The sequence below is a fragment of the Oncorhynchus keta genome, chromosome 9 (genome assembly GCF_023373465.1).
Source record: "Oncorhynchus keta strain PuntledgeMale-10-30-2019 chromosome 9, Oket_V2, whole genome shotgun sequence".
In the NCBI taxonomy this organism is placed as follows: domain Eukaryota; kingdom Metazoa; phylum Chordata; class Actinopteri; order Salmoniformes; family Salmonidae; genus Oncorhynchus; species Oncorhynchus keta.
The window spans coordinates 40,398,387-40,424,006 of record NC_068429.1 but is presented as its reverse complement, the minus strand read 5'-3'; the positions used below and the strand labels follow the sequence as shown (position 1 = coordinate 40,424,006).

At 43.6% G+C, this 25,620-nt stretch overlaps 4 protein-coding genes across 5 annotated transcripts in view; 3 read left to right on the top strand and 1 right to left on the bottom strand.

Moving 5' to 3' along the window:
* Window positions 1–1,285: 1,285 nt before the first annotated feature.
* LOC118387788 (transmembrane emp24 domain-containing protein 2) lies at window positions 1,286–4,965 on the bottom strand. Of its 2 annotated transcripts, XM_035776494.2 has the most exons (5): window positions 4,582–4,965; window positions 3,735–3,927; window positions 3,542–3,559; window positions 3,092–3,199; window positions 1,286–2,933 (listed from the first exon to the last, which is right to left on the bottom strand). In XM_035776494.2, the coding sequence occupies exons 1-5, from the start codon at window positions 4,759–4,761 to the stop codon at window positions 2,809–2,811; spliced, it is 624 nt and encodes a 207-aa protein (XP_035632387.1). In that variant the 5' UTR covers window positions 4,762–4,965; the 3' UTR covers window positions 1,286–2,808. The 2 variants fall into 2 exon arrangements, with proteins under 2 accessions (XP_035632387.1, XP_035632388.1); XM_035776495.2 differs by lacking the exon at window positions 3,542–3,559 and having other exon boundaries at window positions 4,582–4,962.
* A 101-nt stretch (window positions 4,966–5,066) lies between these two features.
* On the top strand, window positions 5,067–16,755 carry LOC118387786 (tyrosine-protein phosphatase non-receptor type 11). The gene is made up of 16 exons (XM_035776492.2): window positions 5,067–5,317; window positions 6,224–6,346; window positions 6,584–6,778; window positions 6,914–7,106; window positions 8,944–9,063; window positions 9,217–9,330; window positions 9,447–9,543; window positions 9,681–9,778; window positions 11,313–11,471; window positions 11,654–11,785; window positions 11,886–12,040; window positions 12,127–12,194; window positions 12,311–12,462; window positions 12,564–12,688; window positions 13,373–13,472; window positions 13,572–16,755. Exons 1-15 carry the CDS (start codon window positions 5,304–5,306, stop codon window positions 13,440–13,442), a joined length of 1,815 nt encoding a protein of 604 aa, XP_035632385.1. The 5' UTR covers window positions 5,067–5,303; the 3' UTR covers window positions 13,443–13,472; window positions 13,572–16,755.
* Window positions 16,756–17,500: 745 nt separating this feature from the next.
* Window positions 17,501–21,319, top strand: LOC118387787 (cytochrome P450 2D15-like). Its single transcript, XM_035776493.2, has 9 exons — window positions 17,501–17,690; window positions 17,834–17,996; window positions 18,192–18,344; window positions 18,516–18,676; window positions 18,876–19,049; window positions 19,147–19,285; window positions 19,538–19,725; window positions 20,235–20,376; window positions 20,840–21,319. The coding sequence occupies exons 1-9, from the start codon at window positions 17,526–17,528 to the stop codon at window positions 21,031–21,033; spliced, it is 1,479 nt and encodes a 492-aa protein (XP_035632386.1). The 5' UTR covers window positions 17,501–17,525; the 3' UTR covers window positions 21,034–21,319.
* Window positions 21,320–22,374: 1,055 nt separating this feature from the next.
* Window positions 22,375–25,620, top strand: part of LOC118388122 (rabphilin-3A-like) — a 41,534-nt gene continuing 38,288 nt past the window's right edge. The window contains exon 1 of the mRNA XM_052525857.1: window positions 22,375–22,602. The gene's annotated coding sequence lies outside the window, so the exon portion shown is untranslated. The remainder of the gene's footprint in view (window positions 22,603–25,620) is intronic.

Below are 25,620 nucleotides of genomic sequence, written 5' to 3'. Positions count from 1 at the left end.
GTCCAGAGACAGGTAAAAGGTCATACACAAGGGACTCCAAAAAAGTAACAGTACAGGCAGGGAAAAGGCTAATAGCGTAGTCCGGGAGATCAGGCAATAGGTTGACGACAGGAAATCTGATTGGGAAAAGTACAGGCAGGGAATAGGCAAAAAAGGTGTTGTTAGTGAGGATGGCCAAAAACTATGATACAGAGGCGGACTAATGAAATGAACAGCGCTCCGGGTAGACCGTGTAACAAATGAAACAATACCTCACAATGATGGGGTGCAAAGAACTGAACTAAATCGTTTGTGATAATTACATACAAGTGTGTGAACAGGTGATTAGAATTCAGGTAATTGGGATCTGGAGAGTGAGCTGCGTTTAGGGAGATCTATGTTTTTGAGAGTGTGAGCTGGAAAGTGGGCTGGAAATGAAGCTGCGTTCAGGGGATCTACGTGTTTGAGAGCGTGTTGGAAGCAGACGTCACAGTGAGCTAGGCAAGCTACGAATTTAGCAAACTCAGGACTGACAGACTTGAAACATGGTCATTCTTTGCTGACTTCACAGGACAGCAGTCCAGAACACAGCAATCCAGTCAGGAAGTTAAAGCTTGGTCGCAAATGGGTCTTCCAAATGGACAATGACCCCAAACATACTTCCAAAGTTGTGGCAAAATGGCTTAAGGACAACAAAGTTCTTACTTAGATTTGTGTGCATTGGGTATATGTTGTGTAATTTGTTTGTGCAGTAATGTCTAACAAGTACTGTCAAAGCTAGAAGCACAAGCATTTCCCTACATCTGCTAATCACGTGACCAATAAAATTGTATTTGATTTGTGGGGTTGTTTCCAAAGTCAGCTGATTTGGGGAAAACCCCAAAGCCAACTTTTAGAACAAATATTGAAGAGTTTAATTTGGGAATGCTTCCTTGGGGTGCTCTACGTTACTATTGTGTTTTTGGCATTAAGAAATAGCTTCCACATTCTCTTTAACACATTTGAGAAATGAGTAGGATCTTCATATACAAGGTCATTGAGCAGGATTTTGTTTTCATATGCAAAAGATAACATTTGTATCGAAAACAATCTGCCTTCCCAATAAAAAGAGATGTTTCTGGGCGACGCATCATGCTGCCTTGAAAACAACATGACCTAGTGGCACACACTGTTTGATTTGAGAAGGGCACTTTTGCTGTTAACGTCACGGGCCAAAGTGGGATGCCCGGCGGCTCAGCATAACCCCACACCCTAATAGCTGTAAAGACATTGTTTAACCAATAAATAAATTGCAAGACAAACAGCATTTTAAAGTTTCATTTTTGTTTTAATAAACCTGGATCCATAAGACGAGCATCTTTCTTAAAGTTTACAGATCCAGTTAGCAGAATTTCATTGACGTACAGGAGTCACTTGATCTTATTTCTCCTCAGTAGTCACTCCAGTCTCACGGTGACAGTTGTGCCTGAGCTAATCAGATCACGTAACGTACAAAACTTACTGAGGCATATTCAGTAAGATGCAACATTTATGGTGTTGCAGATAGATATGTAGTGTATAGATTAGACAGACTATACCTACAATTCATCCTCGAACATGTGGAATAAAAAGGCATGTCCATTCTATACATAAACATTTCTACATTCTGAATGTTGCACCCCACTGAATATGCACCAGAAAACTAAAAAGGTATGAAATTAGAGACCAACCCAAAACCACAAATTACAACCAGTCTAAAAAAAGTAGAGGTAACTCCCTAGCCTCAGCAATCATAACATAGCTTCAGACCATCACCCACTCATAATTTATTACAGTGTTCTTAATTCCTGATTCTCTACACCTACAGGGGTCCAGCGTTTTGTTCCAGCCCAGCTGTACCAATCCTGAATCAACGAATCCAAGGTTAAATTATTATTTGCATCAGGTGTGTTAGTGATGAGCTACAACAAAACCCTGCACACCCAGTGGATCCCCAGAGCCAGGATTGAGGAAGGCTGTCCTACCATAACAAATCTGTGGTGTAAGGGGAGTAAAAAGGTTTTCCCTCCACATCCCATACACAAACATTCAGAATGATTATGTGCCATGGATCTATATATATGTATAACTCAACAGCAACAAGAGCAAAAACATCTGCTTTCAGATATTCCACAGGATACAACATTCTGAAAGTTTCAGATAGAAATATGATATATAAAGCAGACAATTCTTTATTCTAGTCATGTCTATTATGCACAATACATTTCTAATTGAACGTTCTGGGACATTTCACTCTCCTGAACAAGCCCTAAGTATCTCACCTTGAGCGGATTCTGCATACTTAATATAAACACCCGTCAGATCACTTGCAAAGGGGTTCAAATATGGGATACATTCTTCACTGGTACCGTCATCAATGCTTAACTATCAGTGTGCATCTCTCGAATACATGTCCTGGTTTTGTTACTTTATACGGCCCATCCACTGATAAGATACAGGCAGGCATACAACCTCGCTAGCTAATGTATGGCTGATCATGCAGTTGATCAAGCTGCATGGAGTAATCCATAACAAATTATTTGCTTCCTCAGTGATGAGAAAATCAAACTTGACATCATCAAACCTAAGATCTTTGAAAGGCCTTGAGTTCAAAACACATGACAGTAACAAGCACATCAATAAGGATGGGAACAAAGGGGTAACAGGGTAAAAAAAAAAACATAAGAGATCCAATTTGTACTCAGACATTTACTGAAATCTGCCAGTCTTATTTCAAGGTGTGACTGATTCGCCGTCTCTGTGCTGGAGACAACAGTGGAACAGGAAGTCGCAGGGGGAAGGTTTTAGGTGTTACACCACTCGCCGCACTTCGAAGAACCTCTTCAGGTAGTAGATCTGTCCCAAAGTCATGGCCACCAGGACCAAGGCCTCGAAGAATGACCAGAGAACCACCCTGCTGTTCGTGTTGTCATTGACTGGATGGAAAGAGAACCATGAATTAAGTTCAAGACTGGCTGTCAGTACTGACACTGCAGCAAACACATAACAATAAAGTGAATGGGTACTTAACCACAGTCCATTCCGACACCATTTGCTTTCACGTGCAGTTTCATGTGGTGTGTGTGTAACTTACTGGCTCTGTGTATCCTCTCCCGGACCTCCATGTACTCCTGCTCATGCTTGACTGCTGTCATGGCAACCGCCAGCTCATTGATCATCTCCTCCAGCTTGTTCTGGTGGGCTGTAACAGAACACACAACCAACCAATCAGGATCAGCATAGAATCAACAACATTCTAGTGAAAATTACATGTATGTTACACTGAACACATTAAAAACACTCCACAAAATAACACTATTAGTCCCTGTATTGAATGTATGAAATCATGCACAACATATTCCAGCATCTATTTTTTTTTTTAAATGTAAAGAGATTCCTCACATCATTCCCAGGCAACATGTACTACCGTAACTAAGTGGTGATTTGTGAACATTAGATTGCACTGGAAAACTCATTCAACTTAGGTTAGAGGAAACCGAATGCATTTGGGCAAACATAGCTTCAGATGAGGCCTGAACCCTACCATCCCAACTCTCTCCACCTGGGGGAAGGGGGAAAACAGTCCAGCACAGTCAAGAGGATGGAGAGAAAGAGAGAACAATAGCATCATAAAGAAAAGAGAGAAATAATATGTGAAAACAAAAGTGATCATCCATTAAGGCAATTAACAAATTATTAAGAATAGAGCTTAATTCACACACACAAATAAAGCTTACCTTCCGTCTCCATGTCCTGTCCCTTGGGTGCCTCTCCGATATCGATGGTGAACATGATGATCTTTGGTGTCATGGTGGACATCTTGTTGCTGAAGCAGAACTTGTAGGTCCCGTCCATGTGAGCTGCTACAGAGTATTTCCCACTGGACTCTCTGTCACCTTTGTAGATCTGCTTGTCATCAGGTCCTGTTATCTACATAGGAGACAATATCATACAAATAATTGACAACTCATGGTGCAACATTGTGGTGTGCCGTCGTTCTAACCAAGATTTAAAAAATATTCTGGACCATTGTAGCAACAAATATATATTTCATTCAGTGGTTGGGGGATCGGGGTGGTCGGCACCACATGGTAGCAACCACTTTACATATTGATACTTTTAAAATCCACTAAAAAGATGGATCTCATTTGCATTTACAACAATTCCCAACTATCTGGTGGTGAATGCATGTGGTGGAGCAGTGCTGTTAAAGAAATGGAAGGGGGCTGTTTCTCAAGTTCTGTTAAACTGACAGCTGTTTGAATGACAGCTAGTAATGTTAGTCAACAATACACTTCCTGGCTGTATCATTCATGAACAGATCAGTCACTTAATAGTTATTTACCAATTTAGCTAACAATTTATAAAACAGGCAGTGGGTTGACTTTAAACTATACAAAACATGGCTAGCCTTTAAAAATAACTATGACTGGCTTGTGGTGAGCAATTAAGCTAAATAGCTAGCTAGTTAGCCATATCCGCTAACGTTAGCTAGCTACTCCCCACCTTCTTTGCGGAAGTGACAAGTGAAACCAAATCCATAAGAAAAAACAAATCCATAAGAAAGACCAAATGTAATCTCACCTCAACGTCAATGTCCAAAAAGCCTCCCTCTGCAACTTCAAACATTAGGCCCATCTTGGTTCCCGAGTTGACCCTCTCATGGAAGCACTCATCGGCATGAGCGTCTATGCTAACAAAGTAGCCGGATGCTGTGGAGAACAAGACCGCAAAAAGGACAACGATCTCTGAAGCAGTGAACATGTTTATGTTTATGTTTTAGCTAGCGTTACGTAACGATTGTAGATTCTCTGTATTCCCACGATTTCAAACCCACCCTAAAAGTGCACATGTATCGTATCAGGAGGCTCAGAACAAGCACAAATTCTAGAGGGTGAGATTGGAAACTTCCTTGATAGCAGGCTAGCTTTCAGGTAGACTGCCACGTAAGAATTTAAACGGGAAGTAGCGAGGGTCATATATTCACAGAACTAAGCGATTTAAAAATCGGCCATCCATTTCCCCTACAGCGCTTGCGCAAACTGAAAATGTATGTTGTGTCGCGTGTCTGGTGACGTTTCAACAGTCGACTCGTTCTGAAGCCTCCAGGGCCGAGGCCTAGGTAATTTTGTTGTTGTGAAAAATTTCCAACCAATGTCCATTTTTTTGTGCCCGTTTGGAGCGGGGTCTGGACCTTATGAGGCATTTTCGCTGGGGGTAGACTGCGGAAGAAAACCACAATAGTTGTAAAAGCCAGCAAGTTTTAGGAACTAACGTCAGCGCGAGGAAATAAGGATTGAAAAAATATGACATCTCGGAGGTAACGTAAGCCTTAATAAGGACTGATCATGGAAAACAATCTGATGATGGTAGTTAGCTAGGTAACTAGCCTATCGGCTAATGTTAGCCTAGAACTGTTTACACTTACAAGATTATCCCAGTGATTTAATGCATACATGTGATACTCAGTTAACGACCTAATAATAAAAGTCGTATTTGTCAAGGATGTGCCTTGCCGGTGTTTTAGAGTCAGCGTAGTAGTAGTAGTAGTAGTAGTAGTAGTAAGCTAGCTAAGTAAGTTCTTCATTGGGCAATTACAATGGCCATCTGTGAAATTGAAGCTACCTTTTTGAATGTGCACTCATTTTAAAAGCTATCTGCCCAGGATATGCGGTTCAATGCATCTGGTTCAGTTTGGAGGACAGGCTTGTTATTCAGAAAGATGCCCAACATAACTATAGACTGTAAATAAATATACGTTTAATATCCCTCACTTCTCTCATGCAATTTGTCCTGATAAATCAGGATTTCCTGATCATTCTCACGTCCTTTAATTATACATCACTGACCCCCAATCAATAATATCTTCTTTCTTCAGAATGACATTGTTGTGCCAATGACATTCCTGAATACAGACTATATTCAGGCCACATATGTTCTCTAGGCTAGGCTACCAGTGATCTCTCTGATTTATGACTGCTTGTTATCTCCCCAAGGGTAAGTCAAGGGCCCTGAACCCAGCTGGGCAGATGACTCACTGGCATTTACAATAGAGTTATGATGAAATCCAAATAAAATTCTAGACAGGACAAGGACAGGTACCTTGATGTTTAAGCTGGTCATGGATGTGGTGTAGTCCACAAATCTGTGAATTTATGCTGTGTCACCTATTACTTCAAATGCACTTAACTAGCTAGTTTACCTGTGATGTTGTTGTGGTTTTTAGGTGGTTCCACCCCAATATCACGGGGGTGGAGGCTGAGAATCTGCTGCTGACACGGGGGGTGGACGGGAGCTTCCTGGCCCGACCCAGCAAGAGCAACCCTGGAGACTTCACCCTCTCTGTCAGGTGAGTTACTGTAGCACTAGACACTAGAGCTACTGTAGGCTGGGTTGACACTGATATATATAAAAGGAGTCTATTTAGTTTAGTTACGCCTAAAGCATACAAAGTAAACAAGAAAATGCTTTCCCCATTTGTATTGTATTATAAATGATTAGGCAAATTGAAGATAACATTTCACCATCGCCTGGGTGGTGGGGGTTCATATTTCCCTTTCTATTATTCCCGTGTTCCCCTGTGCAGACGTAACGGAGCTGTCACCCATATTAAGATCCAGAACACAGGGGATTACTATGACCTGTACGGGGGGGAGAAGTTTGCCACCCTGGCTGAGCTGGTTCAGTACTACATGGAGCACCACGGCCAACTCAAGGAGAAGAATGGAGACGTCATTGAGCTCAAATACCCCCTCAACTGTGCTGACCCCACCTCTGAGAGGTGAACACTGACACGGACACAAAATGCATGTTTGTCTCTTGTTTGTCTGTGTGTGTATATACCGCTCTAGCCTGCGTGTCAGTTCGTCAGTAGAGTTCTTTAAACTGTATTTCTCTCTGTGTGCGTGTGTCCCAGGTGGTTCCATGGTCACCTGTCAGGCCGCGAGGCTGAGAAGCTGCTGACAGAGAAGGGGAAAAACGGTAGTTTCCTGGTCAGAGAGAGCCAGAGCCACCCTGGAGACTTCGTTCTGTCCGTCCGTACCGGTGACGACAAGACAGACAGCAGCGATGGCAAGCCTAAGGTCACGCACGTCATGATCCGCTGCCAGGTGTAGTATTATTCATTATTTTTGTGCTTTGCTCCTTCCCCCCCCTCGTTCAAAACAGGGTTTGCGTCTTTGGACTGTTGTAAATTAGGTTTTAGAGGTGAATGGTGTTGAATGTCAATATTTGTTACATAATGAGTGCCACATACCAATGGGCAGAAGTTGGGATACTATAAGTGGCCTGGATTGTTGTCATAAGTTTGTGATTCAGACAGAAATACAGATAAGGGATATTACTGGCATACTGTATGACATGTTTGTCTGGCCTTGAGTTTACAGAGAGCTGAGAACTAAAGGAGTGATAATGTGGCCTTGGATGTGGCATATGCCACGGATACACTACATGATATCTCCGGCAGCGTTTGGAACTGCCGACCGGCGGTCAAGAACAGCGAGTTCATCTCAACCTTTGCTGCCCTTCAGTCCCTTGACTTTTTGGCCCTGATTTAACCTATGCCTATTTAACTAGGCATGTTAGTTAAGAACAAATTCTTATTTTACAATGATGGCCTACCCTCTGCCAAACCTTCCCCTAACCCGGACGACGCTGGGCAAATTGTACGTCGTCCCATGGCGCTCCCGATCACGGCCGGTTGTGATACAGATCAGGATCGAACCAGGGTCTGTAGTGATGCGGTGCCTTAGACCGCTGTGCCACTCTGGAGCCCCTTAATGATGGAGACATGGATCACCCCAGAGAACACTGCTACTCCAGCTGCTCTCTCTTAATCTGGCTACGTGTTCTCTCATAGTAATTTGGCTCCATCATATCCTCACCTGGTCTCTCCTATCATTGCTATGTGGCTGCCGCTCAAAAACGTTTCTCTTTCCCCATTCTGACACCCAGGTGGCGACAAGCATCTCTGCGTGCCTGGCCGATACCTCAGCTTGGATGTCGTCCCACCACCCCAAGTTTAACCTTGACAAGACAGGGCTCCTCTTCCTCCTGGGGAAGGCATTCCTGCTCCAAGACCTCTCCATCACGGTTGACAACTCCACGGTGTCCCCCACACAGAGTGAAAAGATCCTTGGCGTGACTCCTGCAGGTTCATGCTCTACAACATCCGTAGTATACGACCTTACTTCACACAGAAAGCGGTGCAGGTCCTAATCCAGGAACTTGTCATCTCCCGTCTGGACTACTGCAACTTGCTGTTGGCTGGGCTCCTCGTTTGTGCCATCAAACCCCTGTAACTTATTCAAAACGCTGCAGCCTGCCTAGTGTTTAACCTTCCTAAGTTCTCCCATGTCACCCCGCTCCTCTGCACACTCCACTGGCTTCCAATCGAAGCTCGCATCCACGACAAGACCATGGTATTTGCCTACGGAGCAGCAAGAGTAGCTGCCCCTCCCTACCTTCAGGCTATGCTCAAACCCTACACCCCATCCTGAGTACTCCGTTCTGCCACCTCAGGTCTCTTGGCCCTCCCACCCGCTCACCCCGGACAAAGCTCTTCTCTGTCCTGGCAGCCCAATGGTGGAATCAGCTTCCCCCTGAAGCTAGGACAGCAGAGCCCCTGCCCATCTACTGACAACATCTGAAACCCTACCTCTTCAAAGAGTATCTTAAATAATCCCCCCCCCCCCCACAAAAAAAAGCACAGACTTTGCTGATGGCTTTGCTGATTTTTCCTTTATTGTGGAAAAATGGACTTACTATTACTGAGATATGTGGTTGTCCCATCTAGTTATTTGAATATTAATGCACTAACTGTAAGTCACTCTGGATAAGAGCGTCTGCTAAATGACAAAAGGTTATTTGACTATTTTGAACATTTCCATATCTCATATCATCCTAATGGGATCATCACCAGTAAGTTCTGTTTGTTGTGTTCCTCAGCATGACCTGAAGTATGACGTGGGTGGAGGAGAGAAATTTGATTCTCTGACAGACCTGGTAGAGCACTATAAGAAGAACCCCATGGTGGAGACACTGGGCACGGTGCTGCAACTCAAACAGGTGTTTATTACAGCTGGGTGTCGCTGTCAGATCTCATTCCCCAGATCTTGATAACTGTACTAATCACACCCAAGGCCCTTTTTGTCTTTCAGAAGCATTAATAAGAGCCATTGATTTCTTGTGTTTCTAAACTTGTGTATGTTCTTTACCTAGCCCCTGAACACCACTCGTATAAACGCAGCGGAGATCGAAAGTAGAGTGAGAGAGCTTAGTAAACTGGCCGAGGCCACGGACAAGGTCAAACAGGGCTTCTGGGAAGAGTTTGAGGTAAACTAACGCGTCATTGCATTTCAAAATATATATTTAATGCAGTATTGTTCTCATGTCAGGAAAGGTTTTTAAACAGTCATACATCCTAAGCTATATATTCTATGCCCTCCCAGACTTTGCAGCAGCAGGAGTGTAAGCTGCTATACAGCCGCAAGGAGGGACAGAGAGCAGAGAACAAGAACAAGAACCGATACAAGAACATTCTTCCCTGTGAGAACACACACGCACCCTCCCCTATCAAATATCACCATTGCCTGACCACCCTGTTGTTGCCGTATGCATAGCCTGGATATGAGTTAGTCTGTTTCAAATCGTGTCTCTCTCTCTCTCCTCCCTGTCTCCTCTAGTTGATCACACTCGTGTGGTGCTGAACGATGGGGATGGATCTGAGGCTGGTTCTGACTATATCAATGCTAATCTCATCATGGTAGTAACGGACATCATGGTAGGCAAGACAAACTTATTTTCACGATTTCAGTTATGTCATTAAAATCGATTGATCCTAGCACGTTTTTTTGGGCTCATTCAGTCGTTTTTACCTGATTTGAAGAATCGTGTTGAAAAAAAGTTTGAAGTACCATTTATAGTCCTGAAACACAGGTTGACAGTGATACTGTTGCTGTTTCCTATTGTCCTATGTATTTGTGATTTATAGCCTAGCGTCAGCACTGGTTTTAAATGTACAAATTCATCATCTATATGCTGAAATAAGTCGGATATGTTGAAGACCAAGACATAAAAATAACTCCTGACAAACAGGAGAGTTCAGAATACTTGTATTTTTCATAATTATTAACATAACTGCTCTCACACCAATATTTCACTTCGGACTGAAATTGATTAGATTCTTCTACTAATTTTAATCAGTAGCGCAAATTGATCACTCTGATCGATCTTGTATTAAAATCAATGGAACTTGGACAATAACCACGGCGACACCGTTTGCGCTCTTCTGAAAGACTAACCACAACGAACTTGGGTATGCTACGTATACCTTTCGATAGATGAGAGCCTGTAGTAGCCACTTATCAACTAGATGGCCAATTTGAAAATGGGAACCGCAACGCTTTTTTTTGACTGGATTATTTCAACGAATCGTCACCTCACAGGTAGTTCAAATGACAATTATCTGTATCATTTGAGTTTGAAAATTACCAGTGTTCCAAGTCCCGCGAAAGGACAGGCGCGTATGATTAAAATCAACGGCACCTAACCAAAGACGTGAATCTGTTTTTAAATCAATCGATTTGGTATCGTCTTGTTAATATAAAAGTTTATAGTCATCATTACCAATCTGAGGTAAAAAAAGGATGTGTAATTCCACACAATGAAAAAGCAAACTTGTGTAAGGTAGTAACACAAACGTTCAATATTTGGGAAATTAGCTCCATGTCAAATTTTTCTATGGCAAAATAATGAAAATGTGTAATGGCAAAAATTATGTCAATTTAAGATGATAGTATATGTTGCCCACTCATAAACTATATCAATAATTACATCTGTTTCTCACTATATGAGCCATTTGGAGAGTTTTATAATGCTCTTAAACACAATTTAACCCTGGCGCTCTAGACTAAAGCTTCTATAGATTCTGTGCAGCAGGCGGAAATTCTGTGCAGCAGGCGGAACCTTTGACGTCCTCAACCATGGTAAACTCACTTTATCCTCAGGACCCACACCTGTCAGACACAGTAAATGACTTAGACTCAGCTCTATTTCAAACAGTCTGTGACAGCTCTACAAAATGCTTCTGCAAGCTTACCCTACCAGTTTGTGCTGTAGCTTGTCTTTAAAAATAATAATAATAATTCAACGAGTGTGGAGTGTGGAGTGTACTGCTAGCTGACCGATGTGTGCTACTTTAGTTTGCGCGTAGTCTTGCGCGTAGTCTGCTTCCCTCTGTCACCGTGTGTTCCAATCCGCACTACATTCAACACAGCTCCCGTCTCTGTAGAACTCTGTGTTCTTTCTCTCTCTAGCCGGAGTTGGAGTCCAAGTGTAACAGCACCAAGCCGAAGAAGTCGTACATCGCCACGCAGGGCTGTCTACAGAACACCATCAGTGACTTCTGGAGGATGGTGTTCCAGGAGAACTCCCGGGTCATCGTCATGACTACCAAGGAGGTGGAGAGAGGAAAGGTAACTGGCTGACTGGGTCTCCATTCCCGAGCATCTCTGAAAACCAGGAGACCTGTTTCGTAGGTTTATCAGGGTGCACTTTTTTGTCTGAGGTTTTGGAGCAGGAGTATTGAAGTGAATAGACGCACGTTTTCTATTTGTATGTTTGATTTGATCGCCATTTGTGTGTCATTTCCCTGCAGAGTAAGTGTGTGAAGTACTGGCCAGACATGTCAGCTCTGAAGGAGTATGGAATCATGCGTGTCCGCAACGTCAAGGAGACGTCCGCTCACGACTACATCCTGCGAGAACTCAAACTGTCCAAGGTCGGACAGGTGAGAGGAGAGGGCTGCGTTTTTTTGGAAGTGCACCGTACGGGTGTGTGTTGACTGTGTGTGAGCATGCGTGATACTTAAAAATGTGTGTGTGTTCCAGGGTAACACAGAGCGGACAGTGTGGCAGTACCATTTCAGAGCGTGGCCGGACCATGGTGTCCCTACAGACCCCGGGGGTGTTCTGGACTTCCTAGAGGAGGTCAACCTCAAACAGGAGAGCATTCTAGAGGCTGGACCCATAGTGGTGCACTGCAGGTACACACGAGCTCACACACGCACACACACACACACACGAGACAGTTGTGTGTATTGTTGCCATCTAATTCTCTCTCTCTCTCCAGTGCTGGTATCGGGCGGACAGGAACGTTCATAGTGATTGACATCCTCATTGATGTCATCAGGGAAAAAGGTGAGTGCAAATGCGTCATCTATTTGTGCTTGATGAGATGGTCTCCATAAAGAAAGCTTCGCTTCGTTCAGACCCCATAGGTGGTCTGCTGTATAACCTCTTCTGTGACTCCGTAGGAGTGGACTGTGACATAGACGTTCCTAAGAGCATCCAGATGGTTCGTTCCCAGCGGTCTGGGATGGTTCAGACTGAGGCCCAGTACAGGTTCATCTACATGGCTGTCCAGCACTACATAGAGACACTGCAGAGACGCATAGAGGAGGAACAGGTGTGTGTCCATGTGTATGTCTGTGTGTGTGTGTGTTTTGTCAGTATGAGTGGTCGTAGAAGTATTTTTCTAACCTTCTCCTTTCCGTCTGTCTTTAACAGAAGAGTAAGATAAAGGGGAGGGAGTACACCAACATTAAGTATTCTCTATCTGACCTGACGGGTGGAGACCAGCTGCAGAGCCCTCTGCCTCCCTGCACCCCCAGCCCCACCCCCAACTGCACAGAGTGAGTAACTACTCACAACCAGTTGTGGGGAAAAAGTGCCCAGTTGTCATACTTGAGTAAAAGTGAAGATATCTTAATAGAAAATGACTCGCAAAAATGAAAGTTACCCTAAAATACTACTTGTGTAAAAAAAGTATTTACCTTTTTAAATATACTTAAGTATTAAATGTAAATGTAATTTCTAAAATATACTTAAGTATCAAAATTAAAACTATAAATCCTCGGAAAATTCCTTATATTAAGCAAACGTTATAATTTTTTATTTATTTACAGATAGCCAGGGGCACAGTCCAACACTCGGACATAATTTACAAATGAAGCTTGTGTGTTTAGTGATTCCGCCAGATCAGAGGCAGTAGGGATGACCAGGGATGTTCTCTTGATAGAAGAATTGGACCATTTTCCTGTCCTGCTTAGAATTCAAAATGTCTAGAGTACTTTTGGGGTGTCAGGGAAAATATATGAAGTTGTCAAATATGAATAGTAAAGTACAGATACCCCAAAACACTACTTGATTAGTACTTTAAAGGTAGTTTTTTTTTAAGTAGTTTTACTATTACCAGCTACTATACTCAAGCTAACACTTAGCTAGTCAGTTTCAATTGAGAAATACCTTGACTGATGCGTTTCTCTGTCTGTGGTTTGTATGTGTTTTTTTCTTTTTTACCCTGTGTGTGTTTATAGGATGAGGGAGGACAGCTCTAGAGTGTATGAGAACGTCGGTCTGATGCAGCAGCAGAAGAGCTACAGATGAGATTCACCTTTGACCCCCACGCTGTCCCAGGTAAATACAGAAACTGTGTCTTGAGTTCATTTTGCGGTTGTTACTTTTTTTTGTTATAAAGGACCGGAATTCTCTCTCTCTCCCTCCTGTCCCTCTCAGGAATCTGTTAAATTTTTGTTGCCAGCTGCACCTGAACACCTGAGACGTGATCACGATGACTACACGGAAAAGAAGAAAACGTAAAATAACGAAAAACAAAAATCTGAGAGAGGTCTGAGAGAACCGAGACTAACGGAGGGTTTTTTGTTCCCTTCCTCCTCCTCTGCTCCTTATCCTCGTCCGCCCTTTCTCTCCAGGAACAGTAGCCCTCTAGTCCCCTAAACCACTGTGATTATCTGGAGAGCCCTAACGAGCTTAATGACAGAACTTAATAACAAGCCTAAAGCCCTAAACTTAACCTCAGCCTGAGTTTAGACCTTCTCAGACCAGACCCAGGCTGCTCTGTTCTCAGCTCACTAGAGGGAGAATAACCTAGCTTACCTGTTCTGTTTGTCATTATTCCACCCTCTCTTTTTGGCATGAATTTTTCTTCTGTCTTGTTTCTTATTAACCAAAGGAAAGAAATGCATCGATCGTTTGTTTATTGGGAAGTAGTGAGATGAGTGAGCCCCTCTCAGATTTGAGAAAAAAGGCCTGTGCCAAAATAGTTTCATCCAACATCTCGGCCAACAGTGGTCTCCCTCTGCCCGGTTAAACCAGAGTGTGGGGGGGGCACTGTTTGCAGAGAAAAAAGGGATACTTCCAGTGGTAATGTTGTTTTCATTTTTTTGTATCATGTTTTCTGTTACTGAAGGAAGAATTCTGGGTATTGTAGTGATGTTATTTTTTAAATCTTCACCCCCCCTCATACTAGAGTCCCATTAACTTCCCAGTGGATTTCTATTCAGGATGTTGGGGAGGATTTTTTTGTTGTCTTTTTAAAGGCATATTCTTTGGTTTATTTTTATTACATGTTTTTGTTGACATGTTTTTGTTGTTGCCACAGTGATACTCAGTCTCCCTTGGTTACCATTCCCAAACTCGCACCCGATGTCCTTAATGCCGCATTCACATAGCACCGCAACAGCTACAGCACAAGCCTTGTACCTTGGGTGGAATTGGCGGCTAGAACTCCCAGGGTGCCTTCTGTTCCCACTAAGCACTAATGTGGGGTCTGAGGGTTGTTTCTGGAGGTGTGGTCGCCTCGCCCCATACTGTTCGTAAGTGCTGTTATAACAACGAACAGAAGAGTTGTCTACAGCCCCGACAGTGGGGGACGAGATTAGAGGTAGGGTGCTTCTGTTCCAATGTTACTGTGGAAACTGTTTCAGAGTTTCTGGGGTAACTTGTTGTTTATGCCAGCCCGCCTAGCAACATGCATCGCCACTGAGATGCGGCTGCCCCAAAATGTTTTACGTTATTTCTTTTTTCAACAAACATAATGATACTATTGCATTTTGTGTTTTTTAGTTTGTTTTTCTGTTCTTTTTAAAGATGAATGCCTATTGTGTACTTTTGAAGCACCACATAAACTTAATTTTCTCGGTTTTGAGAAGCTACCGCACATTTTTGATTTCTGGCAATTTTCATTGTCGTGGTTGCCATGGAAACTACAGGTCCACTGTTGGTTGGCCGGATTTAACTTGATAGGTTAAAAGGAGTGCCTGGTCACTCTCTCTCACAGACACACACACACACACAATTGCAATCAGCTACAATTCCTTTGTTCTACATTTCTGTTTCACGGTTGAACATGCAGTTTCAGTCTCTGTTTATTATTTTGCTAGGTGCATCACACTAAACCACATTACTTTCTCGATCTGTTGTCCATATGAAACTAAGTGCTTATTGTCGACTACAGTATTCTGGAAAGGGTTGTTCCCAGGTTGATATATTAATTTAATATATGTGTTTTGTATGTACATTATTACCATGATAAAGTATCTACCCATTTCATTTCAAATGTGTAACATAACGTTAGCTTTTTCGCCAACACGCCTCCCCTTCTACACATTTGATTACTGTTTTAAAGGTTGTTTTTTTTGTTTTGTTTTTTTACATTGCAGCTCGTTTCCTATATAGTGCAGTGCACTGTTAATGGCCAGAGCCTTATGAGGCCAGAAGTAGTAACCTAAATAGGAAATATGGTGCCATTTCAGATCAGCCCTTTGGGTAATGCAGGGAGGGTTGAGGAGGAAGTTGTGATATTCTGTATGTCCAGGGTTATGTTCTCATTCATCCCCCTTTTCCCTAAAGTGTGCACTTGTTCACTCCCCCTCGTTGTATTTAAAAAAATATATATTGGATTGGTCTGTGTAAGTTTCCTGTCTTGGCGATGAGGGAGGTCTAGAACGTTCCTTTTCTCAGACTCTCTGGGGCTCCAGGTACAAGTTACCCCTAAGCACTGATCTAGGATCAGCTTTGCCGCCCCAAGACCTAAGCTTGACCATTCGGAGGAAACCTATTTAACTGACTAGATCAATGTCTAAGGGCAACTTCATCCTATTCTGGGGAGTTGTTCTTCTGAACGGTTAGTTTGTTTCTCTCCTTTGACTGAGTTCGGGGATCCTTAGTATCTACTGTGCTGTGTGTCGTGAGCCCGTTCATTGTACTGTAGGGTGTGTTTGTCGAACACTAGTCTGTGGCGTGCTTCTGGTGTTTATGTATCGTGGTGTGTTAGGATTTGTGTGGGTGTGTGAGAAAGGGTGTGTGCGTGAGAGAGGGTGCGTGTCCAGAGAATACTGGTGTTTCAGCTGCCTGCTCCTCGATGCCTGGTCATCTCTTCTGGATTCTGTTTTCCTCTGATCACGATGAAATGGCTTTTTTTTTCTCTCTTGTTTCGTGTTTTTGTTTCTGTCACGTAAAGCGTTTACATGCATAGATATGCCTCCCTATGCATATGCATTACATGTGTTGGTTATACTCTGAGAAACCAGTGCTCTTCAGTCTCACCTCCATACTTAACCTGAAAACACTTTAATGTGAACTTCTGTCAACCCTGACAGCATACAACAACAAAAAAAGGACAAATGTTGAACTCAATGCAAACAAACGAAACAAACTATATTTTTTAACTTGTATATTGTACATTAATATCTTGTAGAGGAGAATGTACTTACTAAACATATCTAATTGCCAATAAGATGAACTGTCTGTGTAATCTAATAGCTCTCTACCCTGTGTCGTGGAGTTGGAGCTTTCTCACAAAGCTTAAGAGGTTTATCGTATTGTATTTCATTGCAGGTAACCTGGGTAACTTCCTTGATAACGATAATAAACGGCAATGTTCATGCCTCAAAACGTCTCCCTCCTGTTGTTATTGGCACTGCAATGAATAGAAGGTCATCACACTGCGCAGTCAGTCAGTTACACACGCTGATTTAAAGAGTTAAAGACGTCAAGCGTCCCTTATGCATTTTCAAGGATGTCATTTTCGGTTGGGGCTCATTCTTACAGCACCATGCAGCTAAGTTGATGAAGCCCCCAGCTAAGTGGCGGTGTAGTGCCAGCACCAGAGGTCTGACCAAGGTGCATTCATTAAAGAAACAGCACCTTGATGCTAAAGCATGTTGGCTTTTAATGATAAAATAGCACTTTCCGCTAATTATTTCCTCAGAGCTGCTGAGTACAGCACAGTAGCTCTTACATTCAGCTGTGGAAGCCTGCCAGCACTGTTGAGCAACCATATATCTTGTGGCGTGCCCAGTCTCCAGGACTGTGTGTCCATGCCTGCACGCGAGCGAGCCCCTACGAACTGCGTTTGTATCCGTTGTTGCTCACTTCAATAGTAACGTTAACGACAAAGGATTTAAACAAGACTGACCTCGGATCTGTTCTCAGTGGGGATAACCTTCTCCCACTCTAAAGGTAAAAGAACCGTGTTGACTGTGTGGTCATAAGTATATCGACACTGGGCACTCCACGGAAACTCACAAATGTAACTGGGTGCTCCCATGTGATGTGTAGCCTAAGTCTTGGTCTCTGTTATCCCATAATCTCTGGCCAATCCTTCTTTACGCCCTCTCAGTCTATGAGGGCAGCAGTGTGTTGTACCCTCAGTAACAGATTCCTAAGATGTTGGGGACATTCTTTCTGCTCTGTATCGGATCCTGTCTCCTGCTGCTGGTTGTGCTGAGGCCTCGGAGGCCCAGGAACTTCCCGCCGGGACCACCGCCTATCCCCATATTTGGGAATGTTCTGCAGCTGAGCATGAAGAATCCTATGGCTGGCTTGGATAAGGTAAGAAGACGGAACGAGCACTCGAGAAAGTTGCAATGTTTTTATTTTCTTCATATTTTGGGGTTTTCAAAGGTGAAGTAGGCCATGAACAAACATGTAGGCTTTAGCTAAGCGAGCTAACAGTCTCCTGTATTGTTTTCTAGCTGTCCGGAGAGTATGGTGAGGTGTACAGCCTGTTCCTGGGCTGGAGGCCTGCCGTGGTGCTCCATGGTCTACAGGCGGTACGGGAGGCACTGGTGACTAAATCCGTGGACTTCGCTGGACGACCACAGGGCATGATGGTCAACCACGTTACAGAGGACAAAGGTGATATGCGTTAGCCATGCAACAAGATATCATATAATTTTATACTGCTGTCATATTACATTATACCATGTATTGCATGGCAGTGTATTGCAATGATTTAGCTCTACCGAACCATGTTTTAATGGCGGTTTCTAGAGATTACAGGTATATTGTGGCTCTGGCTCAGAAGATTAACCCAGTGTTTCACCACCACAGGTCTGATCATGGGTAACTACGGGGCGGTGTGGAAGGAGCACCGGCGCTTTGCTCTGACCACCATGAAGAACTTTGTTCTGGGTAAGAGATCCATGGAGGAGAGGATACTGGAGGAGACGGATCACATCTGCACTCGGCTGGGAGAGAATGCAGGTATGTAACCCTCATCTAACCCGTCGTTGAGGATCAAAAAAAGGTGTTGATGAGTTGAACTGGATCCTCAATGTCAACTTATTTGTCAAGGTTTTTTAGAAGAAGTGCTTTAATTACTGTCAAATGTGTTGGAAACAAACGTCTTCATAGCAACAGTGTGTTATTTGTCAGGTAAATCCTTGGACCCTGTGACTCTGGTCCACAGCGCTGCGTCCAACATCATCTGCTCGGTCCTGTTTGGTCATCGCTATGACTACCAGGACCCGGTCCTCTCCTTCATCATTAACAGCTTCAAGGAGAATGCTCAGATTGCTAACGGGCCCTGGGCTGCTGTGAGTTACAAATACACTCAATTTAACCTCTATTGCAGCATAAAAAGATCACAGTTGTTGCACGCAACATTTCTCAGATCCCCCAACGTCTTTAACGTTTTTACCTGAAGTAGATATTTGGGGAATTCTTTTCTTTATTTAGCTCTATGGACACTTATGTAGTCATTCATTAGGCCTTTATGTGTCATTCTTTACGCAGGTCTATGACAGCTTCCCGCTGCTGCGGCGGCTGCCCCTCCCCTTCCAGAGAGTGTTTGACAACTACAGAGCTCTGAAGAAACACACCGTGGAACTAGTGGAGCAGCACAAACGCACACATGCACCGGGGGAGCCGCGAGACGTCGTAGACTGCTATCTGGATGAGATGGACAAGGTGTGTGTGTTATCCTGTCTTTAGTGTTAAATGACTGAATGTGTTTATACCACTGTTATTACATTAAGTTACAGCAGATCTATAACGTGTTCTCCAGAGAGGTCCAGCGGGGTGTGTGCTGGAAGAGGGGAGGTTGGTGATGTTACTACTGGACCTCCATTTCGCTGGGACTGACACTAGCTCCAATTCCATACTCACGGCGCTGCTCTACCTAGCTACACACACACACATACAGGGTGAGTGGACGCACACCCTGGCTTTAGCTCAGTGGGCTAACTCAGTCTCATTGTCACTCAGGTGGCCCTGGGTTTGATACTCATTGGCGACATCATGTTATCACTGCAAACTGTTCCTACATGAGCTGTCTGGCACAGGCCAGGACACGCATTAGCTTAAGACAGTCGATCGGTCCCAAAGGAGGCTGACAAAAAGTATTAATTTCTCTCCCTTTGTCTTCTCTCTCTTTGACTCCATCCCTCACTCCCCAGCCCAATGTCAGACAGAGATTGACAGTGTTCTGGGGGGGAAGGAGAGAGTGTCGTTTGAGGACAGACACAGGATGCCCTATGTGATGGCCACTATCCATGAGACCCAGCGTCTAGCCAACATCGCACCGCTAGGGGTGTTTCATGCTACCATCAGACCCACCAAGCTCATGGGCTATGACATACCAGAGGTACACACACAGATAACCTTTTAAATTACACACACACACTCACACTCACACAAGAGACAGATCTGGTCAATGTTGGCCCTTTGGGGAACAAGACTTGTGGGCTATAACATACCCAAGGTGATAAGTGACATTCACACACAAGCACACACACACACCCACACACATGAGTGCGCGCACACACACACACACACACACACACACACACACACACACACACACACACAAATGCATTGACCTTCAGCATTCAACATGTATGGTCATGAATTTGTCATTATTCCTTCAGTTGTTATTGGTGCCTCTCCCCATCTCTTTGTGTTTTTCTCTCTCTTGCTCCCTGCGCACCTCTGTCTCCTCCTACCTGTCTTTCTGCCTGTCTTCCCCTTATCATTCTATTTCTCTCCATCCATCTGCCCCCCTACATTTTCCTCTCTCTCTCCCTCCCTCCCCCTCTCACTCACTCTCCTTCCCCATCCCTCTCTCCTTCATCTTTCCCTCGCTCTCTGGCAAAGGGGACTCTGGTTATCACCAACCTCACCTCTGTGCTCTTCGAGAGCAGCCAATGGGAGCGTCCAAATGACTTTAACCCTGCCCACTTCCTGAATGATGACGGGCAGTTTGTGAAACCAGAAGCCTTTCTGGTGTTCTCGGCAGGTAAAACTGATAATAAATAGCTTCTGACAACATGGCCACCAGTTCTATCAATCATATCAGTGCAGATGAATGAGAGGGGACGAGGAGAGACTATCGAGATGCAGCCTAAGGTTATAGACAGGAATACTGTCATCTTATTCTCTAGAGAGAAACGGAGTCGTTCAGTGGATCTACAGGTGTCTGAGGTTTATGATGTAAATCCTGGGCTGTTTATGTAACTAGTGTTTAGTTCTGGATTTATATAACTGCTGTTGTTAGTTATGTAAATGTGACAAGTCATGCTTCAGCCCCTGCTGGCCAAGTAGACAGTTTTAATAAGCAAACAATCAGAGACAAAGAGAACAGAAAGAGTGAAATTGGTAGTTAGGCCAGTGAGATTTTGTATTCTGTCATTATGTTAATGATTTTGTGTGTGTGTGTGTGTGTGTGTGTGTGTGTGTGTGTGTGTGTGTGTGTGTGTCAGGTCCTCGTGTGTGTCTCGGGGAGCTGCTGGCACGTATGGAACTCTTCCTCATCCTGGTCACTCTGCTGCAGCGATTCCACTTCCTGTGGCCAGAGGATGCTGGGAACCCTGACTTTTCACCTGTGTTTGGGGGTATCCAGTCACCCAAACCCTACAGGGTATCAGTCAGACTGAGAGGAAACCAGGGTGCCTGATGGAACCAGTTGGAGCCAGTGTTACTTTTAAATATGTCCCCACATCATTATGGAGTATGGAGGGGCTCCCGAGTTGCGCAGCGGCCTAAGGCACTGCATCTCAGTGCTAGAGGTGTCACTTCTGACCCTGGTTCGATTCCAGGCTGTATCACAACCGGCCATGATTGGTAGTCCCATAGGGCGGCGTACAATTGGCCCAGTGTCGTCCGGGTTAGGTTTAAAAATGTAAAGCATTGTGATATTTTTTATTGTGTTTGGCAGCTGTTCCGTCATAAAATCTGTTTGGTTCATGTTCAAGTCATGTTTTCATGTTTTTTTTTCTAGCAAATGGCATGTGATCCACTGCCATGCGTCATTTATCCCTGTAAAGCTGTCTCAGGTTTATCCTGTACCTCATTTCAATGCTTGCACAGCTCTCCTGAATCAGCGGACTTTAAAACGAGTAATACGTTATATAGCCTTGTGCGTGTGTTGGGGGAGTTTTATATAGGCTTTTCAAGAGGGGCAATGCCCGGTCAATTAGGCAGCCAATGTACCGTGGCGCGGGAGAGAATGCTGTAGCACTGCAGAACCTAGTCCACTGCAAGACCTAGTCTCTCCTCTGTCATGGCCATGAACAACCTCAAGAGGGCTACAGTGAGATCACTGAATCACACACACACACACACAAACAAACCCTGTAGCAAGGACACTCTTTATTAAGACAGAATCAGTGAATCAGTAACCTCAGCAGGGGGTCAGGAGGGTCAGTTGGAATATTTCCTCTCCCTCATATTCTAATCTCTATTCTAATGAATTAGAACATTCTAGAATAGGACTGTGCATTTGATTTGTGGACTATTGTATTCAGATTGTATGGAACAGAAAAATGCTTGCAGCTGATTTGCTCAGAGGGAAATAAGGAATAGGACTATAAATAGAAGGCTCGTAAATAGGAAGACACTGCCTCATGGTATTGTGGATAAAACACCTGGGCATGCACAGTTGACTTGGTAGGTTTAACCTGATAGGTTCATCAAGGGATTATCATTAGGGTACAGCCATGATGATGAGGATGTGTCATAATCATCATCATCATCATCATCAATTAATTGTAATGAACAACAATGCATAGCACCATTTATTATCAAAAGAAAAAAAGGCATGCAAAATCCAGGGGTATAAATGTAGTGAACACTACAGTGCATCTTCATCACCATCATCATAGGGAGCTCCTCCACTCCTCACATCTCTCCTCCTCATCTCCCGTGTGGGAGGGGTTTCCCTCCTGTGGGTACGGTAGTTGCCTCTCAGCCCCCGTTTCTCCTTTCAGCGCGCGACTGAGTGGGAGGGGGCGGGGTTCAGGGCTCGCGGCTTTAAATGAGGAGGTCGGACTACTCGGTCGCGTGCGAGTGGAGGGAGTGTATGGGGACTGTTGTGGAAAGAGCGCTCCTATAGAAATTGTGACAGTCGCACAGAGGCAGGACGCTTTATTTGACATTTCTCTCTCCATCTCTATTTCTCTTACATCTCCAATCTCTCTGTCGGAGGAAGAAAAAACATTTAAAAGAACTGTTGGAGAAGTGTCAGGTAAGAGAAGTGAGAGCATTTTGATTGTGTGTCAGTATGTGGTTGATTGGGGGAAAAAAAGATGACGTTAGATTAGAAGGACTCGACAAGAATGAATTGACCAATATGGATTGCAAGAATCCATTATTCAGGATGTAAATAGTCAACATGTGCCATGTCTGAGAAAATTATGCATCTTGTGAACATTTTAGAGGGAGAAGAAAAGGTTGACTTATGTGAACATAGAAAATTACTTCTATTCATTCAATTCCTCCCTTTCCAGTAATTGAATGCCCCACTCTGTGTCACCACTGCAGGACATAATTCATTATGTGAGTGAGATCCACAAAGAGCTGCATACTGAAATGACAGGAGAGATGTCTCTGTAACCTCAGTCCCCAGCCTCTTGTGGGTATATTGACACAAAAAGACTTGGGCTTAATCCCTTCTGGGGATAGAAGAGTGCGGAACAAGGTCCTTAATAAGGGGCAATAAACCAAGCTTTCCTTGCCATGATCTCTTCAGGCCATATTCTCCCCCTTCCTTCACTGTGGACTCATTTACATTTGACGTGTCAAGCTGCAAAGTACACCGATTAGAAAAAGCAAGTCAGCTACAGCAGAAACAGACAGTCGGGACAGATAGTGTGGAGTCGCTCCCCATTACTCCCCATTGCACCGACAGCCACTGTTTCAGACCACACTCACGCCGAAAGTAGCCAGTCTGTAAACGAGGTGAGGGAGCCTTCAGTTGCTAACTATAACACATACTGGCAGCAGAGAAAGGTCAAGATGAAGAACAATGTGAAATAGGAGAGAAGCAAGTCAGAGAATAACATTATTGTCATGCTACAAGGTATGTGCATGCCTGCATGCATGAGTGTGGAGAGGTCAAAGGTCAGGTTATGATTCCCTATAGAACATGCTCTAGCTGCAGTATATTGATCAGCTCTTATTTTCCCATGGTCTACAATCCCCTGTGATAGGTATTATTGACTGTGTGTGTGTGTGTGTGTGTGTGTGTGTGTGTGTGTGTGTGTGTGTGTGTGTGTGTGTGTGTGTGGGATGGAGAGTTAGGCGCTGACTGAGGTGCTGAAACTGACAGTGCTTACATCACTCACTCCAAACCCCCACTGCTGCTGAAGTCAGGGGAAATATTCACCGGGTTGGGGGTTTTACCCTCTTAGTAGACAGATTTAAAAGGGATACATTGCAGATTGATCCTCTGGGGTCATCAACTAAAACAGCAAGTTCAAGTGTATAGAATGGCGTCAGGCATGATGTCTATTGTCAGAAAGTCCCTGATCTTTGTCTTTTTGTAGTTGGACTCCTGGCTGTAATATAGTGTTCCTGTATTGGCACTGCTGCAGCCTGCAATATACAGTAGCGCTCCTGGAAAAGCACTCAATGTGATCCATTACTCCGCAGTAGAAAGAGCGAGAGGGAGTTTGTCCTAGTTTTACAATGATAAGATAAGACAGTGCTGCTGGACTTAATTGCAATCTGCTGTGGACATTTATCACCCTGGAAAATAATTAAGATGGTGAGAGACGGATGTGGATGGATGCTGTAGTTGTTTATGAGCGCATGATGCTGGAGTCTGGTTTGGCACTGTCTGTATAGCACTGCACTGTCTGTATACTCTCCAGCTGTAGATGATGATGAGCTGGGAAGGATGGAGTACTCAGCCATGTTGTAATGCCAAACATGCTATCAGTCGTTACTCCGTTACTACTGCAGTGCAGTAGCAGGCTGCTACTACTGCTACTACTATTACTATTATTATTATTACTACTACTACTACTAGCACTACTACTACTATTATTATTATTATTATTATTACTACTACTATTGCTACTCGTACTACTACTACTACTACTACTACTATTACTACTACTATTGCTACAATTACTACTTCTAGTATTACTATTACAACTACTATTACTATTATTATTATTAGTACTACTATTACTACTAATACTACTACTACTGCTACTATTGCTACAATTACTACTTCTATTACTACTACTATCACTATTATTACTAGTACTATTACTACTACTAGTACTACTACTAGCACTACTACTACTATAACTACCAACCCTTACTCTAAACCTAACCGCTAACCCTAATTAACTAACCCTAACCGCTAAACCTAAACCTAAACCTAAACTTAAAATGGCCTTCACGAGGGAGAATTTTCCTTGTTTTACTTTCCGGAAGATAATAATATTTAATAATAATATTTATTGGATACACACACACACACACACACACACACACACACACACACACACACCTATGTAGTAAAGAATGGGAAAGGATAGCCTGCTGCCATTGCTTATTCGTTTCATACATTAGAGACTCTCCATGATGATAAATGGAGGTCAGGGTTGGGGTGAACTCAATTCCAACCTAATCCATTTAACCAATCAACTCACATTCATGAGTTGGACAGTTTCCCATTGCTTTCAATGAGAATTTCCCACCTCATTTCATCCAGGATGTTGGAATGTATTTTCTTCAGTTTGACACAGTTGGAACCTAGAGTAATTGACTTCCTGTCCCAAATCTGCAGGGAAAGTGATGTCGTCCACTACTTCCCTGGCTGCTCTCTCTCATGACAGATATTCTCCAGGCACAACAAAGTGTGACCAGAGGTGATTGATTAGCAATGTACCATGAGTATGTTTGGAGTATGTATAGCCGTCAAGGGTGGTGGTGTTGTGCGTATGTGGAAGCACTAGTGCGTGTTAGATGCTGAATCAGGCGGTTGCATATCCTTAGTGAATATTAAGGCGTGTCCATTTCCTCTGAGTACCATACTGTTAATAAGTTTTGTGACAAGTCGTTCCCTGGCTGGGAAAATGAATGTGTGAGGGAACCAGAACTATAGATTCATTCTGAACCTGAGACCTGAGCTGAATGTTGACGCTGCATGGCCACACAGCCGTATCTGAAAGAGAAGGATAGAACTACACACATCCACGAGCTGGATAGAGATAGAGAAACAAATGAGTTCTTATGAGCAGAAAATCTT